The 21,153-nt window shown below is 44.1% G+C and overlaps 2 protein-coding genes across 2 annotated transcripts in view; both read left to right on the forward strand.

Annotated features, from left to right (window-relative positions):
* Positions 1-21,153, forward strand: part of LOC138619713 (transcriptional regulator Myc-like) — a 158,797-nt gene that overhangs the window by 71,404 nt on the left and 66,240 nt on the right. The gene's annotated exons all lie outside the window — the stretch shown is intronic.
* pou6f2 (POU class 6 homeobox 2) overlaps positions 1-21,153 on the forward strand; it is a 66,848-nt gene that overhangs the window by 32,611 nt on the left and 13,084 nt on the right. The window contains exons 4-5 of the mRNA XM_069696374.1: positions 2,930-3,294; positions 15,555-15,692. Of these exons, the coding sequence (XP_069552475.1) occupies positions 2,930-3,294; positions 15,555-15,692 (503 nt within the window). The remainder of the gene's footprint in view (positions 1-2,929; positions 3,295-15,554; positions 15,693-21,153) is intronic.

The raw sequence follows: 21,153 nt of genomic DNA on the forward strand, positions 1-21,153 counted from the left end.
TTAACATTAACATAGGCAAGTAGTGGCAACTGTGAAAGTGAGACCTTTGGTCTTCCACCCCTCGGGCGCAGTGACTAAGTGGCAGCACTGCCTGCATCGCCACAGACGAGGACTTGTGAATACCAAACACAACAAAGAGGCAGTGGGAGATATAATGAGCTCTATAGGATGCCGGCACCCCTTTTGCCCTCTCTCCATCATAAGTGAAGCTCCGACTCTCATCCTCGGCCCTGTGTCTGCTGGAGGAAGGAGCACAAACAATTAGCTGAGACAAGCCGTTTGGATTATGTGCTCAACCAAAGCAATCAGACAGCTGTGGTTAAAAGAATGAGCTTCGGAATGCCAGTTGCCCAGTTAGAGGGGAAGGGAGGGTCAGTGGTCCTGACAGTCTTAACAAGATGACAGAATTTATAAAGCACTGCTGTTAAAGAATATAGTTACCTGCAGTGTAGCCCTTATAATAAGGCCACATGGGGCTTCTTCCATATTCCCTCTGTATTTGTTTTCTTTTGCCTCATATTCTTTTGTTGTGCCTCTTGTTCCTCGGCGTAATGGTTGGCGCTGGAGGAAATTCTTCAATCGTCTTTGATCTTCGCCTGGTTTCAATAATTTTTTGACAGAAATCTCATTTTACCCTCCTTTTGTTTTCTCCATCTTTGCTCCCCTTTTATTCCATCTTTAAATAGGCCTCAATATTTTGTCGTTGTGAAGTTGCAAAGGAAAAGAGCCGGTCCTGTCAGGGGCTCGGCGCTCTCTCGACAACTTGCCCCAACATTTCAAGTGAGAATTGGACTCTTGCCGTTTGCACAGACGATATATAATTCATGGTGGGGGTGTGAGAGAGGTGTCAATGTGTCAGGAGGTAGAAGAAATGTAAAAGTGTACTGTTTACTGGCCAAGAGACGCCGGCTTTCTTCGCCTGTGCCTCTGCAGAGTGAGGAAAGAGGAGGATGAGCTGAACTTCATCAAATGTTCATCTGTGCCCGTCCTGGAGTCCGAGTGACCACACTAATCAAAAGACTTGTCTGTCCTGATGTTTTATTCATCTTTTATGAGACAAGCGCACTTAAATAATTTAAGTGCATTGATTCGGTGTGTATACAAGCTTGTCTACGCCGTGTTCACAATTGCTGAGCTGCATTATCAATAGATGTTCACAAGCACTCTTTTGAACCAGTGTTTGTTATTCAGTCCTTTGTGTTTTAAATCATTTCAATAGTAAACTGTGAATGTGAGGCCCAGTTAGAAACCCTTTTCAAAACGAGACGTTTTTCAACATAAATATCTGTGCAACACTTTATTTGTAATATGAATTGAAAAAATATTATTCTCATGTATTACAATTTACTTCAAAATTTTTCAATTTCATTGCAGGTAGAGACATTTCTTTCTTGTAATTTTATAGTTGAATGACGCTGAGAGAAAATAAATGGTTTAATTTCATTAGTTAAAGAGTGAAAAGTAGGTTTTTTTTTCCTGCTATTCGTATTTCCCGTTCAATTTTTTAAAGAATTTGCTAATTCTAAACATAAACAATAAATATATTTTTTATGAAGCAAAATGTATAAATTTAGTTACGCAGTATTTATTAAGTAAAAATATCATTACAGAAATTTCTCTGTGTAATGCTTCAGTCCAGGGTATGAAGTCCAGTCAAATACCCTCAATGATATCATATCTGTCCCCTCCAAACCTGTATTATAATTTAATCCTCAAACATCCTGTCAGGGTCATCTGTTGCTTTTCCTTATTTTTTTTTTCTGTATGAAACTGTGACATCACAGAGTCAAAGGCTGCAACACAAAGTCAGGTTAACATTGTTTGTTGTGGAAGTCGTGTGAAGGAACAATATGTTCTGTTTAAAGCTCGGGTTTTTCTGATTTGTTCTACCGAAAAGAAGAAGAAAAAAAAAAAAAGCTGTCAAGAACTTTCTGAATGTGCAGTGAGCTTAAAAAAAAAACCCGATTCCATCATATCTGTATGGAAACACAGTTTGTCCTTTGTATTTAAGGAGGTGTGAAGGTCAGCTCAGATGTTGTTTTTTAGCCCAATTCTCCACATATGGGATTGCGTTTGATACTTTCAGTAGACATTATTTGTTGCCTGCGTTGAGTTATGGCTTTCTTCTGACATTCAAACACAAAGTGAGCTCATAGAAGAGCCACCAAATTCTGCATTCAGATGTTTTTGAGTGAACTGCCATAGAAAATTACCATGAAGCTGAGGAGCACCTTCGCCGTGTTCACACCAACATGTTTCTACATTTGTTTTGTTTTATATTTAAACCATATATTATATATATATATATATTACATATATTTATATATGTACACTTTGGAGGTTTTTGCATGGCTGGTACAGCCGCAGTCTGAGTGTTAACTGATTTTTTTTTTTTTAAACGGCATAAAAATTTATAAGCATTTAAATGTAGAAATGAAATTCTAATGGCGTGCCATTATTGGATCCAATTAGTTAATGGGTTTATTTCTGAACTCTTCCAGTGAAGATGGATGTCTCTTTCTTATGAGATTTTAAGCCATTAAACCAAAGATTCTGTCATTCTCTGAGTGACAATGACGACTTTTGGCTCCAGAGAGCAATTATATCAGTCAGGCTTGATAGCTTTGTCCTCCAACGTGCTAAATTAAATTCACAGACTCTATCATGCAGGCTAAAAACCCTGGAGGACCTTGTTGTGACTCCGTGCAATTTACATCTGTCTCTGACTATTCACCCTATGCATCACACACCTCACGTGTGCATGGATTTCTATTTGAGGTGTTACAATATTCTACAAATAATGACCGCTTCCTGTTTGTGTGCTGAAACACTTGTGGTCAGGGTGTCGGTGAAATCTCACCTGTGTTTGTTGTGCTCTGTGCGGAGAGTTCACAATCGAGAGTCAAAACAGCTGTCCTTTCATCAACAGCTACCTCATCACTGAACTCCCAGCTCCAGCACCTGCAGCAGCTCCAACAGATGCAGCAGCACCACCACCACCAGCAGCAGCAGCAACAGCAGCAGCAGCAGCAGCAACAACAGCAGCAGCAGCAGCAGCAGCAACAGCAACATCAGCAGCAACACCATCACCAACAGACCCACTCCCACACCCACAACCAGCTGTCGTCCCAGCATCACATGACCCCACCCAGCCAGCAGCAGACCTCCGTCCCGTCTCCGGGCTCGGCCTGCTCCTCCAGCTCTGGACAGCCGCAGCAGTCCCCGCCTCACCGGCCCAACCAGTCACCGGCCCGCAGCCTTCCCTCGCCCGTCACTCCGCCCATGCCTTTGTCGGTGAGTACACAAACTAAGATGTGTTGTGTGTCGCACTGATCCAACATGACCTCCGTTTCCGTTTCCGATACAACTCATGGAACCGGCCATGATGTTCGTGTACAAACTTTCTTTGTACAAATTTATGCCGTTTTTTTTCTGTTTACAGTCGTTAATGTGGATCAGTCACTTCTGACTGACACTTGTTTGATCCAATCTGTCAACCATTGACAGTATATACAAGTGGACGTAGCTTCTGGATCTGAAAAAATCAGGCCGATGCGGAGGTGCCTTAAGCTGCAATACCCCTGAGTGCCACTAGAGGGTGGTTCCAAAAAGCCTCTTGCTCCATAGACTCACATTCAACTGGTCTCATAAATTAAGTCAATAAAATGTCCCCAGGAGTTATCTCGGTTTTGCTAGCTGAAGTCGCTCCGTGTATTAATTTCCTGGCGGTCCATCTGAAAATTAATTCCGTCGTTAACTAGAAAATGGTGTCGCCGCTGGTTGCATTCAACCCATAACAAGTTTACACATTCACTTGATAATAGTCTCAATGCTTTCCTCTGTGCACATAACCCGCTACCTTGATCCCACTCATGTAATATTTTGATTAATATATCAAAACCTTTAAACCACGAGTATCACAAAGAACCCAGTTTATTGGTCTTCGTTTAGAGGGCAGAAATTAGGTATGTGACTTTTTTTTTTTTTTTTTTTTTTTTTTTAAACGAAAATTACTTTCCGAGCTGAATTGTGTATCTCAATAGTGTCTTTGTTGATGGTGCGATTTGGGCATTTCAACCTTGAGAAAAAGCAGCGCTTAAGCAGCGAATGCAGTGCTCGATTCTTTGTCAGCACTTGATCTTTATCAAGTGGCGGTGTTGGCAGCTCTTCTGTCTATGTGGAGCTATTAGAATATGCATCTTGTTGTTGAAGCCTTGACGCACTTGAGCTCTTCCAACCTCACAACCAGGCGGGAGGTACGAAGCACATCCTTCTGCTGCGGATCCTGGAGGGATACCGCGGTTACCTATTCGGTCGTAATCAGTCCCTTAATCTCTGCCACTCTTTCTGCTCAACCTCCTTTTTAGTCACTTCGTCTGTCCATCCATCTCGGCCCTTCTGTCCGTCCGCCTGTCACTGTGTGACGATAATAACCTATTTTATATCCCTGTGGTTTCATTTCTGGTGGAGACTGGCCAGGGTCGCCTTTCTGTCCCTGGTCACATTCATCAGCGTCAGACCCTTATTGGGTTGTGGTGCAAGCTTCTTTATGGCTGGGATGAGTTGGGCTATTTGTTTCCCCTTGCAGCCCTCTCCGGCCCTGTCACGGCCTAGTGAGACTCAGCAGGAAAAACAGCCTCTGGATTTAATGGGCTCCAAAGGCTGGCCACTACATCGCACCAAACACGCTGTCCAGTCCGACTGTGGATACAAGAGCTGCTGACCAACATACAGATTCACGCATTAAGCTTGCGTCAGGCAAACACCTTAGGCAACAGATACTCTACAATCAGACTTTTAAGTCTTTGCTTTGCTAGGAAACCACCACTTTTCCAAGAATCTGTGAATATATTCCTCTGAAACAACAACAACAGAAGTTATTATAAAACTGTTATTGTTGAACAAGCTCCCTGTGTTGATAAGACTGAGACCATTAGCTTTATATAGATTGTCTTCTTCTGAAAGAAGCAGCGTGGCTGATTATGATGACTGAGGACAGACTTCCCTTGAGGGGGGGCCAAAGGGGCCACATCAGGTATCATTAAGATATTGCCTCATCAAATAGGATTACGGTGTGTGTGTGTGTGTGTGTGTGTGTGTGTGTGTGTGTGTGTGTGTGTGTGTGTGTGTGTGTGTGTGTGTGTGTGTGTGTGTGTGTGTGTGTGTGTGTGTGTGTGTGTGTGTGTGTGAGAGAGAGAGAGAGAGAGAGAAGCAGAATGGCCGTAAAAGGTTTAGTTTCTCTGGGTCAGTTCCGGGGTTGTCAAAGACTGTGTCCCCCAGCGAGGGGCTTGCTCAAGGACAGGCCGCGGCCTCAGCACCCTCTCAAGGCTGCAATGGGATTTAAACAGCAGCTCCGCCTCCCTCCACCGCTCGGGTCAGTGATTGGATTTTCAGTCCCAGAATCACCCAGCAGAATTGTTTAATTTCAAGGGAACTCCCTGAGCGGCGCTGTGCTCACAAAGGCGCGTGAATCGTCACTGATCGGCCTTTTGTATGTTTTAATTAAAGACACGGAGGGGCATGTGTGGTGTTCCCATGTTTTACCCAGAGGAACCAGTCTGTGCAGTAAAGTGGAGTCATAATTACCATAATACCATAATGAGCATTACACAGATAACACCCCTATTTGCTACCATCATTATACAGACAAGTAGAATCATTCAGCCATTCAACTATTTTCTGAAAATACAGTGCAGAGCTGCAGAGAGACAAACACTCATTATGTTCCAATTAATGTCCCGTTGTAATTCTCTTCTCATGGGAGGTGTGTGATATTCTTTGTGAACTCATTGTGAGGAAATCCTGAGCATTCATTACATCCCCAGTGTTTTTAGTGTTTTGTGTTTTTAATTTGTGAGACAAACTTCATTAGTTGGCTCATTAATATCCCCAGTTAGAACATAAATCACACCTCGACAGACTGTCCTCTTGACTCGATGGTCTAAACTTAGATTACTGCAGCTAATTTGGTTAAAGGGAGGAAGAATTTACCTTTCTACGCCTCCCACAACCACTCTCCTCTCCAGCATGCAGAGTACAGTTGGATGCGGCCTGTAGCTGCCTGAAATAGCCACCACAGTGATGACAAATAGACGAGGGGAAGATTATGAAATTTGCTTAAGTGCGTTAATGGGCTGATTGCGGGAGCCCGCTGAATTTTTGCTGGAAGTTGATTGATTAGAGCTGCGGGTTTTCTCCACGCCCGGAGAGCTCAGGGATTTGACGGGGTAAAGGCGCGCCAAGTCTGTTACACCGGAATTGATCTTAATTAGATCTGAAAGACCTGCCACAGCAGAATGGTCGCGCCGATTAAAATGAAAAACAGGAGAAATTACTGATCAAATTAATCATAATGTCGGGCTACAGCTGTAGGTCTGGTGTAATTTGCCACTCCAGTGAGTTACATCAGCCCAGGCAGGGAGAGGAGAGGCAGTACATACTGATCCGTGGCAGCGGGAAGCTTAGGCCAGCCTATCAAATCTGTTATTCCAGTTGGTATGCCTGGACCCTCCTGACCCTGCTGCGCCATCCAGTGGAGCTGCAGCGTCCCTCCCTCTGTGGCTCCCATCTAATTAGCTGCTTTTTATTGCCTGTTTTTTTTTCTTCTACGTTATGTCTTTCTCCATCCAGAAACTGCATCGTCTACAACGCTTCTGTTCTTGTCATGGCTGTCTTGTCACCAGCATGTTGTGTGTTCACTAATAGCCTCTGACCTTGGTCCAGTGTCTGGCTGGCTGGTTTTTCTGGGGGCCTTGCGGAGGTGGAGGCATCCAGTCTCCCTCCTCCGTCAGGCTCCTGCCGTCTGTCTCTCTCCCCTCCACAGTCGTCTCCTTGATCGCTGTCAGAGCCCCACACTGGGCCTGTCCACTCTCCATCCGCACACTCATAGGGGTAATTACAGCCTAGGGGCCTGCCTCCTATCCCCGTGCTCCACAATTTACCACCAAAGCGTCCACAGACATCTCTCTTCTTCCCCACTGCACCCCGACATCACAGGACCGCAGGGCCTCAACCCACAAGTGCTGCAATTACCTGAGTCTCTCCTCAATCCTTTTCTCTCGCGCCCTCCCCTCTCTCTTTTCGCCCCACCCCTCCTCCACGCTCTCCTCTCTACCCCTTGGCTCCCTCACTATTCCCTGGCAATCAGCCTTCATTAGAAGCCTCTGGTGAAAACCCATCGTCACCAAGGTCAGCTGCTGCCAACCACAACGGCCTTTCATATGCCTGGCTGTCTGCACTCTCCATCTTTTCTCACCTCCTTGCCATCATCCCATCGCTCCTCCTCCTCCCTCCTCCTCCCTCTCCTCCACCATCCTCCTTGAATCTCAGGCCCATCTCTGCTGCTTTTGTCTCCAGCTGAGACCCCCTTCAGACGCTCATGTCACTGTTTTCCGCTGCAGTGCACTTTTACTTATGTCAACCGCTGTTAAAATCACCACTGTCCAATTTGCTCCAAATGTCTCTCTTTTTATGGGCGTTGAGTGTTTCTCCCATTATATTAACATGTGTATTAAATGAGCCTTGCACATCGATTAATTGATTTTCCAGATCAGATCCGTGTTCATCCAGTTTTGGCGAAAGGGGGGCCGCCATCATCTGTGGGATATTGAATCAAAATTAAAATGACATGCTCAAATGCAGATCCAATGGTTCATACCATGTCAATGGCATAAGTTTAAATGGGAAGAGGACCACTTTCTATCTTGCGCCTCAAAATACGACATTGGTGTAGAAAGTAAAAAAACCAACCAAAAAAACAGGATTCTTTCCTAAATTTTACTAATTTCTTTCAAATTATTTCTTGCAGTAAACTACCACATGCACACGACTTATTATATTCCTACCAGTGTGTTGAGGTTTCATCATTTGGAGAGGTAACATTGACAGCAAATATAATTGATTTGGTAATTTAATAAATTAATATAGGGAAAAGTCAAATGAATAGTAAAAGATGAGGGCTTTCAATGGGAGAGATGGATTCGATGTTAACAAAAGTCGTGCTCTTGTGTTTTCTCATTTTCAGGTGAAGCTGTGACACATTCTGACATCCAAACATTATCAAGGATGACACCTGTTTTTGATATCACATTTCTCATGAAACTTTTTAAATATATACATGGTGTACGGTGGCAGATGGTGTGTTTAAACGGCTGCTGGTGGCTGTGTGGTTTAGAGCATGAACAGGCCCTCAGCTCTCCAGCAGCTCAGCCCAGCCTCTTATTAATGCACAGGAGATCCGGCTCTTAAGAAGGCAGAAAATTGCCTTACATAACAAGCGCTCCACAATTTAGAAATACAAATGTGCACTGTTGACTGAAGCAGAAAATAAGACTGTTGCCCATCAACAGCACCACATTTCATATGAATAATTATAAAGCATGGGAACTAGATGAGGAAAACAACCTGACCATGACAGCTCTACTACTTTTATTTACTTCAAATGAGGGATTAGGCAGGAAGAAAATCTACAGACTTAAGGACCAACGATGAGCCTTGAATTTCTAAATAAGGAGAAATTTAAATTTATCATATTTCCGAAGGATCATACGGGAAACTGTGGAGGCACTTTTCACTTTTAAAACTGCACCCACATCCAGCCTTGCACTTACTTTTTTGGCTTTTGTGGGTTTGTTTGGTTGTCAGACCTCACCAAGTTTAGATTTCTTTCCCTTTTTCTGGTCTGCGATTCTTCTCAACCTGGCCCCGCTACTCTGGAGGTGGGCAGAGGGCTTCCAGTTCAGACACCCAGCAGAAAGGCACAGCTCCCCGATCAGCCCACATGCACACTGGGGGCAACACGCATTAGACGCCCACAGGGGAGCCCTCAGATGGAGCACCAAGCTATAGGGCTCACCTAACAGTGGATAAGGAATAGGGTTTCTTTAATTATGAGGCAGGTCTGTGACATTGAGTTCCCCCCTCTCTCCTCCAGCAGCCTCCCAGACACCGTCTAAGTGCTCCGCTCCGCTGAGGAGGCCAGTCCCCCCGCGGGGCGCGATTCCACTGCCTGTAATTTCTGATGCCCATTAGTGACCGCAAACAGAGCACCGGGCTCACACAAGGAATATAGCTGCGCAGCACTGCCACGCTGTAAAAAGACCCTTTTAATGCAATGTTATTGCATTATGCCCTCCTCTAAGACCAAGTCAAAAGTCCCATTTATGGTCCCTGCAGAATATTATCAGAAATTCTTCTCCACAGTCGTGGTTAGCTGAGGCTAGATTTGGAATATATTTTGCAATGTGTGCGTAAATTGAAATTCCTGTAAACTGCACTCCGTTGGCCTGCACTTTATGAGGAGCCCTTTTACTTTATTTTTTTACTTTTTTATTTTTTTAATTTTTTTTCTGCTGGGTGATTTTTATGCCCTTTTTCATTATGAGTGGGAATGTGCAATTGATGGGTTTTGTCAATAGACTCAATGAGAAATGCAAGAAGAGTGTATTTCCTAAAGTCAGCTCCTCAAAAGGGGGGGAAGCCTTTGAAGTCAAAACTGAAGTAATCAATACAAATACGCCTGCACGTCTCATCAATTCATCTCTCCACTTATGCTGATGTAGCTTCTGCCAACAACTGTGTATATTTTGGAAGAAAGAGAGAGAGACAGTGAAGCAGAGAGACATGGAAAGGAGGAGGGGAGGGAGGGTGGTGGATTTATCGATCAAGGGTGACCACATCTTAGCCACAGAGCCCCTCTCTCGTGATTAATCTTCGGGCTTAGAGTTGGCCAATGACACATGACAGGCCTCCTCCTCAAACTCCTCCATTTCTCTTCATTACTGGCCGTATTTTTGGACACCACAGTGGAGAGTAATCATTTACCTTTATTGTGTTTATAAAGCTGCGGCACAGATGACCCTTCCTATATTGAATTGAGGACATCAAAAGATCACTGGACATTGATTAGGAGGATATTAAAGTCATTCAAATGCTATATTTATATGTCAAACAACAGCAGAGTGAAAAGAGATGCCATTTCCTCCTAAACGAAAAAGAATGGGATGCAATCAGTTCAGTTGAAATAAAAGTCCTAGAATCAAAACGTATGTTTTATTACGTATTGAATACTTGAGCTAATGCTCATCTAAAGGCCGAGAGGAGTCTTTTTTTAATGCTACAAAATAATACTCCATATTTTCTCCATAGTCTGACCTCTTGACTCAAATGATTTTTATTTTTCATTTCCCATAAAGCAACTAAAAACACAGCCAGGTATCCACTTTAAAAATCATAGCGGGAGCTGCGGCAGATTTACTGCAACACCGGTTGCTGCTGTGATTTCCAACCCAGCCATAGCATGGTACAGAAATAACTGCACCGAATATGTCACATCATGAGCTGAAATGGTCAGCACTTTCCCGTAGATACTTAATCACCAAGTAGTTTGAAATTTAATACATCTGGAAACAGCTAAATATTATAGATCATTCCTCAGGAAGAGAAATCGTGTAAGAGGATTGTAGTAGAACTTATATTTTTACTCGCCGAGTGTCCCCTAACCAGAGGAAATGTACTGTGGCTGTGATTGATGACAAAGAACCCACTCTGAACCGCCGTGACTCACAATTATCAACAAATGGGCTGGAGCAGATTTTATGTAATGATTAAAGCTGCTGTTAATTTCACATGAAGGTAATGAGTGGGGAGATTGACGGCCACTGTCCGACACTCCATCATCCATTTATGGTTAGTTTAAACGTTTTCACGACTCTTTTCCCCCGTCATTTGCATTTTGCCTCATTAGATATGGCCATTTCTGAGACTGCCCGGGAGATCCATTTCCTGGAGTTAATGCATTTTATTTGATCAGCCAAACCTCCTCCGTTAACTAGCTGTCATTCGGGCGCTTCATATGACATCACTCCATTAGCACCCACCGTGCCACCTCAGCCACCTCCACGTCCACTGCCACCACCATCCCTCCGCTTGCCTTAAGCAATCACAATGTCCGACTGTCACCGGATGCAGTGTTATTGTATTTCGCCGGGTGTTATCTGCCCCAGTTGTTCTATCCGTCTTTCACTTCCCGATCTTTTTTTTTTTTTTTTTCCTCAAGAATGGCTCTTTTTTGGGGGGTTTATTTTTCACAGCGGCTGGAGCTGAGGCCCAGCGGTGGGCAATAGTCGGCGCTCTGAGGGGCTCAGAGTGCACGACTGCAGTGTGAGGCCCCGCCAACCGGGGGGACCAGAGGTGTTTCGGAGGGCCTAATGGCATTTTGATGTTCATAAGCACAGCGGATGTGAGGATGGGGGGGAGTCGGGGAGGTCATTTTGGGGGAGGAGGAGGAGGAGGAGAAGGAGAGTCAGCAGAGGACTTTCAGCAGAAGGCTAGCAGAGTCCTGACAGACAGAGAATGTGTTTTCTCGTGTCACAGCTGATTACATTCACTCTGGAGTTGGAAAAGAGCAGGGAGGAGACGGACATGGGGAGTCGGGATGGGACTGAGAAACTTCCACGTTGTTTCAGATAAAAGGAATTCTTCTCATCCAGAAACAGTAGCGGTATTGCCTTTTATTTTATCCCATTGGGTCCAGTTTGCAGTCTTACCTTTTTTTCCTCCAGACGTTAGCTTCTATCGCAGCTGCCTCTGCCTCTTAATTATTATTAATTAATTATTATCTCAGTCAAATTCTAGACAAAGGTTTTCATATAACTGCTTTCATTGTCAATTAAAAACACTACTGGTCAGTAATTGTCTTTGTGGTCAAATATTCTCTTTCAATTTCCCCTGTTAGATTAGAAAAACGTTTGATTCTGTTCTTGAATCATAGATGAGCAGAAAATAAGTTTTACACACCGCTGAAGCCTGAGCGAAGACAAATCCGCCCCCCTTGCTGCACCACTTGTCCATTTATCTTTGCTTTTTTTCTTCTTTTTTTTTTGTCCTGTGCAGGCCCCTGAAAAAAAAGAAGAAAAAAAAAAAAGCAATTAAGTTTAAAACGGCCACATGAAAAGAGCAAAACCAAGAATAAACTCCAGTTAGTTTGTGTCAGACAATTTTAGTTTCCAGGGGTCTCTCCACGGTTTGCGGGGACACTATTTTCCCCCTCTATTCTTGAGATTACACGGGTTGCTGCACCAGGTGACCCTCATGGTCAAACAGGCGGCGGAGAGCCCGGCGGAGTTTAGATTCCCTCCTCTTCATACCGTACGGAAAAAAGATGCGTTTTTAACAATTTGCTGAGGCTTTTTTTTTTCCCATCCAGAGACATTTATTTAGTGTTTGTTGAACCCAGTTTGGCCCTGTGTATTTGGCTATATTAAACTGGGATAGTGGAGAGAGTGATAGCTGCGTGGTGAGTCAAAGGTGACGATATGATGTCACATGATACGGAGGCTGAAGTTTTCTCCCACAAAACATGGGAATGTGGGGAATTTTTTTAATTTAATGCTTGAATTTGACTTTAAAATCACAAACATTTCTTTTAATAAACACACTAACTGTATTTTAGCATTTGTGTTATTCTATTAGTAAAACTTCCGGATTTGAGTCTGTGCTGCCAAAACTCCTCCTGACGTCCTTTTTTTTCACGGCGAATGAAAAGAAAGAAACACAATGGTTAACATGTAGGCTCTGCAAACTGGAAGATCACTGTTTATCTCCCCCAACACATGCAATCAGCGCAAATGCTAGGCCAGGTCTGTCATTTTGTGCCTCCTGCCGAGGTGTTGAGAGGAGTCACCGTGGCGGAAAATCACCTGTTTAGGTGTTGAACACAGCCTCGCCTCTCCTTATTCCTGCCTCTCCTTTCCAACTGCTATCCATATTACCCAGTGGCGGAGATGCAGCAATAAAGCCCGCTCTCTTTTCACTGAGATTTACCAGAATAACATAGCATCAGAAAGGGCTATCATCGAATGAAACGCAATGATAATATTTCAAATCAATCTGAAAGCTTCTCCAACAACCTATCACTCACACAATGACACCGATCACAGCACATTTTCAGGGAGACTCAGGGTGTGCTCGCCTGAGCAGATCACATTATGTGTGTGTTGATCTGTAGCCTCTGTTTAACTGACCGTGTTGGCTTTTCTCCGTGTCCCCATTCACCATCACAACACCCACCATACTGTGTTTTCACCTACAAGCTTTAAAGACCCCTCAAGCCACTATTTTATATTCACAGCCTCTCTCTTGCTTAAACTACCACAGCAGCTGGAGCAGCTCTTATTTCTTCTTCAGACAGAAGTCGAGGGGGATTATCCCCTGAGTTTCAGTTCCTGACTGATATCAATATCAAGCTCTTATCTATCAGTCACCCACACTGGTCACATCTTTCTTCAGGATTAGTACTTTATCAGTGTTGTTGCATCATAATGTGGCATTTTTGTGTTTAGATTCATGCCGTCACAGTGAAACATTGCTGGCCACATCCATCACGGCATATACAGTGATTAATTTGATTGATTAATTTGTGGAAACACATTTTTACAACCAAGAAAACTCTACCAGAAGCTTCACATTGGACGCCGTCGTGCATCAGTTCTCATGTCGCTGCCTTCAGTTGCTGCTTTCAAAAAATATTTTCAGCTGATTCGGAAAGTTTTTCACTTTCGTCTTTGCCTCTCGACAAAGTATTACTTTTTAAAATTACATTTTCACCAGAAGATGTTTTTACCACCACAAGTAGATATTTGTCTGCTGTAATAGTGATCACAAGAAAAACAAATTATTTGTACATTTATCAGTATGTCTAAGTTATATCACTTTAGTCTATTGTGACTAGAATTGATTTAAATTGATGAGTCAATATTAATTTGTTGGATATGACGGTATGACAAATGTGTGTAAAATCACATATAAACCCTAAATTAACTATGTTCTACTATAACGCATTGCATGACACCAAACTCTTCCAGCTTGTTTGAAATTATTAATTTGCACCTCAGAAATTTCAATATTACAAGAGCATATCATCCTTGTTATGTTGTGTTATGTCATTATTTAGTATGTTTTTTTGGGAGAAAGACAGTTTGATAAAGCAGATGCATCAAATTCAAGAGTAAACTCTAAATCAGCTTCAACTGTAATGTAACATTTTGGGGCTCAAACATCAAACATGTTACCAAAGAATTACACAGTTTATGAGAAATTGGATAGCATATATAAAATCATGCATCTCCCACCGTCTGAGTGTAAGGAACCCGCGGAGTAAAGTTATTTAATGTCGCCGCACGTTAGATGTCAGAGCACATTTACCTTTTCATATTAAAGTCTTAATTACAGCTTGAATGATGTCCTGATACTTTCGCATAGGTGCGGTGGTCAGAATCAGGCTTGTGTTTCTTTTTCTTTTTTTGAGATGTTCGGGTTTCCGAAGGACAACCTCTGGACACATAAAAGACAATCTTGCGATTATCGAGGAAAAACTGGATGACTTTCAGACGAGGGGAGGCAATATCAATCACGGCCAATTTGAGGCCACCAACATGAAATATGATTTCATAAGACAAATGCAGTGTCATTCTTAATGTGCTTAACCTTTACTGTCAATGAAAAAGTATTGATCGCTCTGTGGCATTTTTTCATCATTTGATTTCAGAAAGTGTAATAATATATGGTGGTGGGCTAAGATAAAAGATGAAAGACGACTGAATGATCTCAGACGAACAAAGCTGAATTCTCTGCAGATAGCGGGAAGTGAGGAAAAGTTGATGTTTCAGGGAGGAATTTCTGTTGCAGTACATTGTATTTTCTTGTATAAACTGTACTTTTTTAATCTTAGCCGTGTTGTTTGAATATGCAGCCAACCAGTATTAGCAGCAGGGAGCAGGCACGACCCCTTCGAAGCATTATTTCTCTATTCTGCTGAGTAATTGGGAGGTCTCCTATCTCTTCTTGGTCTTTGATCTACTTACTCAACCTAATAAGACTTTGCTCTGCTGCACTACAACCAAATCAGCAGTGCATTTTCAGCCCCCTAATAAGTGGTTAGCTTGATTTATATGGGTAATCTCGGCGATGTGGCGGGGCTCTACAACCTCTCCCCGATGCGAGGAGGCTCTTTTCACAACCACAGGCCAGACCAGATGAGTCCATTACAGCGGGGGTAAAGACGGTCATTTTAACCCTCCTCTGCTGCTACAGTATCAGCGTTGGAGCACTACGACCGCAGGAGGGTTTCTTAGTCGAAGCGTATTGGAGCGATTGACGATACAGTGATGCATGGCCACACTGCCTGGCTCTATTGTGCGAGTCGTTTGCTGTTGGGCCTTTGCTGCGGGTGAAAAGGGCTCGCCTCGGCCCGTGGGGAGCCCCGGGGGCCAGAGAAAGCACTTAGAGTGGTAAAATGGCCACTTATTCACAGCCGCCCTCCAGTTTCCAGTGCTCCTCCCTACCCTCGAGCCTCCCACTGGGTCCAGGAGCACAGACCTCTGGGAACTGTATGATGGACTGCGTAGCCCTCACCGCCGGACTATGCAGACCTGAAAAATAACTAGTGTGAAGCCAATGAAGCCGCTTCTTTACAAATGTGCGTTCTCCGGTCAAACACCTGCACTGGTGACATTAGCAGATGCAGTTTTAAACGATGATGTCTTCACCCTCTGCAGCTGAATCCTCTGGCCAGCCAGGCGGCGGTAGCAGCGGCAGCAGCCATGGGATCCATCGCCGGCTCTCAGGTGTTCAGCAATGCCCTGTCAAACCTGCAAGGGGCCACCGGGCAGCTGGTCACCAACGCACAAGGACAGGTGAGCGCCGCCCACCGGATACCGACATACGGCTAAATAAACACGACAGGGAGAAAACAGTCTGTAAAAGATGCTGCGAGACCATCTATCATGTATTAATGCGCAGCTCCAGATAAATCATTTGTATAGTATTCCTGATCTTTCTCCTCATAGATTTCTAGTGGTGGCTCTCTGTGTTGTCTGGAAGCTTCCAGTCCAGTAGCCACCCCACCATGTATTAAGCATTTTGGGAATAAACAAAGCCCTTCCTTCTCTTATCCGCATGCGCCTGTCGCAGTAAAACGCTGACCTTGTCATATTTACAGGGTGGCTGCAGAACTGTTCCATCAGTAGCCAGAGGCTTGAACAATGATGCTTGTCATTGTGGGGCCTTATCTAATGAATCATCTTATCTCAGGTGCACACAGCACATATTAAAGGAAGATTGCATGGACAATGTGCCCTTTCGTGCCACTCGTGTGTTATTTACCTTAACCCCTGCTTCATCTTTTTTAACACTTGCTCTGTCCTCATAGTGTCACAAAAACATAATGATACCAAACACCAGAACACATGTAAACTGCTTGAATTTAAATGTGACCTCCCTGAGTTACGTTTCGGCGCCACCGGTTCGTCCCCGCTGCGCTGTGTGTAGAAAAGGGTTGCCCGTGCGCGAGCGCTTGATGCTAAACGTCGCTAATGAGACAGTATGGACTTCCCTGGCCCACAAGGTGCCTGGAGCACTGGGAACAGATCACTGTGGATATGGACTTGACGGGATGCTCTGTGCTTTTGTAGTGTCTTGGTGGCTGACACTCTCTGACATAATCAGGTCACAGAGACGGTCAAAGCTCTGGGCTACTGCCTTTGCTCTCCACCTCATTATTCCACAGCATTATTCAGACGGAGGGCTCTGAAACATTCACTGCCGTATCAGAAGGTCCTGCCCCTCCCCTCCTCTCCCCTCCCCTGAAACGCAGAGGATATTATACAGGCTAATATGCACCTCAAAACAAGGCTGGAGATCCAATGACCACACGCAAATTTAAGATTGACCACAGAGCTGCTTTCATCCATTCAGGGTGTGTTTAATTGGAATTTAGGGAACAATATTTATCATCACTGTACTCTATGTGTAAAAAGCCACTTTTCCTTGAATTTAAAACAGACTACACTGTCTTCAGGCTCCGAATTTCCTCTACACCTCTTTTAACGGACCTTTTCATAACCAAAGGCTCTGGGAGCCTAAAAAAAGTGTTGGGTCTGATAGACGTTTGGAGTTGGGTATGTTTTTAAGGCTAAATTATATTGGCCTGAGCTTTTTTATTCTCTAAGAAGAATCAAAAAGGCTTTTTTATCCACTCCGCCTCTACATCAATGATTAAGGTTGCGGATAAAAGCCACAATTATTAAGTCACTCTCACTCTCGAGGTTTTTCTTTCTTTATAAATCTGTGGCATTTTTGTGAACATCTCACATTTCCTGCCACTTTAGCGTGCGATTAAAATGTATTGGGCAACGGGGACATTAAAGGCTGCTTCCAGTCTTCAACCGTACGTTCGGAAATGTCCAGACACCCCTGGAATGTCCGTAGTTCGGTTAACCTCTGCTTTGTGTATGAAAACACTCTCCTCCCATTTTTTCCTCCCAGCTTCTTCGACCTCTAGTGAGGCGGCCTCGAGTCCCCCGGGCAGATAATGCTGGCACTAATGTAGAAAGCAACAGGTAAAGATCACGCTCACTGTTAACCTGCAAAGCAAGTTTGCCCGTGAAGCGGGTGAAGCTGAACCACAACAGAAGCGTGCCCTGTGTATGGATGGAGGCCTCCAGCTCTGAGATCAAGTGTAACCACAGTGTGAACTGCTATTCACTTAGTAATTGTAAATCTGCTGTGGGGCTGCAACCACTGATTATTTGCATAATCAATAAACCTGTCGATGCCTTACAGGTTCCCAGCTTGACTATGTCGTCCCAAACACAATCCAAAAACCAAACCGTGTATAAAACACAGAAAAGCAAAGAAATTATCAAAATAAAACTGCAACCAGCTAATATTCAATATTTCCGTTGGATGAATTATGAAGGTAATCAATCAGTTATCAAAACAGTTGTCGAAAAATGTTGTCAGTCAACACATTTTTCTTGCACTAATGTTTGGTGTATGTAATTTTTATGTATTTACTCATCATATTCCATGTTGTTATGTTTCCAAGGAGCAAAAAATATCCTCTGCCCACCAGTGCACCATTATGAGTCTGCTGTTTTAGCCTTTTATTTGTTAGCTTCTTTGGACTTGTGTGTTGACACGAGTCCAAACTTCCCAAACATTTTCCCTCTCAGGTCTCAATTCACTGCATGAACAGTGGAGGAGAGAAAATGGGCAGAGATATTGCCTGGCGACCATGGCTAAAGACACAGATTGCCCTGGCTGGAGAGATGAGATGACATTTCCGTGGAAACAAGAGCAGCATAATCTTAATGAGTTCTGCTGGGTGGAGAGAGGCGCGTTCCTCACATGCCATACCGGGAACTGGAGCGGGAAGCAAACACAGGAAGCCAAATAAAGCCGAAGAAACTGAAAGTGAAGTGAGGAGAGGGACTTAGCAGTGAATGAGAGGAGATCCTCCAGGCTGCTTGTTTATGAAATGGTTGTGTGATGAAATTGCACCTTAAGAAACCCTCAATCAGGTGTTTTGAAATTGAAATAATTTCATGTCTCCATCAATACAAGACTTCCTATTACAGTCAGTGCATTTTCTTGCTGGTAGATTGTGACTCACAAAACCTGAGCAGAGCAGCTGCATTAGAATATAGTCACTAAAAACATGACCAATAAATAGGAATAATCAAATGTTTAAAGATTAGGACGATATGTGCCCATGAATTGTGTGTCAAACTTTGATCTCACAAGATACTTAAAGTCATACTTGTAAGATTTCAACATTGCAGAGGGTCTAAAACAGGCGTATGGCTCTTAAAAGCAATTTGTTTTAATTTATTCGTATTAATCAAACACACATTCTACTGAAAATGATCAAATTATGTTTAGAACTGATTACCATTTGAAATATTTCTATATCATTCAGAACACGGCAGCTGAATTTAAGTACAAATAAAACATACTTTATATTTATAGATATTTTAGTTTTTGGGAGTGTAGCTATGGTTTATGGCCATCGCCATCTTGCTTGTTTGGAGCCAGAAGTGACCGTATTTGGATGAGCCGTGGAGGAGCGAGTCGAGGGTCTGACTAGATCCGATTGGGAACCTGACAACATTACGTCCCGCCCACCGATAGCGTAAACCTGACTGCACCACTGGCCTGCCAATCAAACAGACACATCCCCAAAAACCCGACTTTTCGAGGTCTCTTAATGACAGATTATTTTCAGATGGACCACCAAAAAACTAATGAGAAGGACTGACTTTAGCTAATACACCAAAATTACGAGTGGAAAAAATGTCTTAACTACGTATTTGAGGAGGGAAGTTAAATGGAAGTCTATGGAGTCAGAGGCTTTTTGGAGCCAGCCCCTAGTGGCCCTCTGTGGTATTGCAATTTAAGGGACTGCTGCATTGGCCTAATTTTTCAGACTCCGAACCTACGTTCACTTAATCGCTTATATTTCACTTTTAAAAAATTGGTAATGAGTCCATTGTGTTAGTGTTAATAGACGTTACTTAAATACAATACAAACCAAAGTTTTCTTTGTCTATATGGAAATCTGACCGGTCACTCTCGGTCCAGTTCAACACCCAATGCTAAAGACTTGTTTCGAAGCGTTGCTAAAAAGTTCCACCTCTGCCCTCATTATGTGGGAATATAAACTCAGTATTGCAAAATTGAATACGTCACATTACTTTGCATAAGAAAGCCCTCCCTTCTGACTGCCACGACTCTGAGATCTCTACCCTTCCAGCCTGAGTGCAGCTGTGTGACATTGCCATGAAACATCTGCCCGAGACGTTCAGATGGAGAAGCATGGCGCAGGGAGGAGAGTGAAGCTGTCAGTTCCCTGCTCTTTTATTATGCTTATAGAACAACCACTTAGTCCAATGACAATGAATAATTGAGCGGAACAAGTTCCCTGCCACAGTGGCATGCAAAGCGGGATCATTGGGACTCGGGAGACACAAGCGTCAGGCAGGGCAATAAAATATGCTAAGTGGCAGGAGAGTATTACAGGGAATTTGTAAAGCCGGCGCGGAGAGAGAGATAAATTATCTCTCCCCTAATGCGAAGCAACGTAAGCAAATGAGCCGTGGCACGGATGAATTACAGATTGTCGGCCCACCTTTCTCTCACGGATCCCTCCCTATTATGTCAAAGAGACGGGGGCAGGGAGGAGGGGGGGGAGGTGGACCAGGCGCTGAAACACTTTAGCGGTGGTGGCAACAGAGCCAGAAAAGGACTGCCTGTAGTTTTGTGTTGCTTTGGGCTGCTCGGGCCAAAATGTAAACATAAAGAGAAAGAGTCCAAGACAGTGCAATTTTAGCAAAAGTAGCTCTTCGCCCCGGTTGCCAAATAACTGAATTTAGAATGATGGGCGTCTCATCCATGTTGAGCTGCTCTTCGGTGTAATGAGGCATGGTGGAGGAGCGCTTGCCAGCAGGGGGGCCGGGGCGACGGCTGCTCAGGAGCTGCCCAGAGCCAGTCCCCAGATGACATTAACCTTCATCATGGTGAAGAGGCGCCAAGTCCCCCCTAAAGCGCCACTCTTGGCCACACTCTGGCAGCTCTGAGAGCTAAAACGTTGCAGTGACACTCTGCCGCCCCCTTTGATCTGCCCTTCCTGATTACAGCCACAGAAGAGAGGAGAGCAGGGGATGGATGGGGAGGAGGAGGAGGAGGAGGGTGGTGGTGGTGGCGGTGGTGGAGGTGGTGGTAGAGGAGGGGTGAAGTACCCCTGGGACCCTGAGAGTTGAATTAGAGACACAAGGTCCTGTTTCACTCTCTGATGCTCCTCTTTTCTCTCCTCTTATTGTTTCTTTTTCTTGCTCGTTCTTTCCACTTCTCCCCGCCTGCCTCTGTGTGCATTAGAGTGGGTGAAATGAGGGTCTCTGTCTCTCAGCAGCCTCACTCCTTCTCACCAGAGACAGACAAAGACACTTAAGCACAAAGACTCGCGCACATACACACTCACGATCATCCCGGTCTTGGCCTGGTGATGGATAATACAGTCAGTGGTGTGCACCATCACACACACAGGTATTCGGCGCTGACCTTTGCAGTGCGCTCCCAGCAGTCTGCTCTGGCTTCACTTGCTCTAGCCTGTAAAACCTCCTCAGTGACAGATGATCAGTGGACAGTTCTGCAGGTTTTTGTTCCCCAGATCACACACACATCGACTCCAAAGCAGACCGCTCTGATTAACCAGCTAGCGCTTTATTTCCAATCACAAGCCAGTCAACCCAACATCCTCCACCCCTCCCGAAGAAAAAAATAAAGGACTCACAGCAGCAGATATCATTACGACTGATA

The sequence above is a fragment of the Brachyistius frenatus genome, unplaced genomic scaffold (genome assembly GCF_029030835.1).
Source record: "Brachyistius frenatus isolate BFR_SWC_R1_liver_20210118 unplaced genomic scaffold, ASM2903083v1 Contig_21, whole genome shotgun sequence".
Lineage (NCBI taxonomy): Eukaryota > Metazoa > Chordata > Actinopteri > Embiotocidae > Brachyistius > Brachyistius frenatus.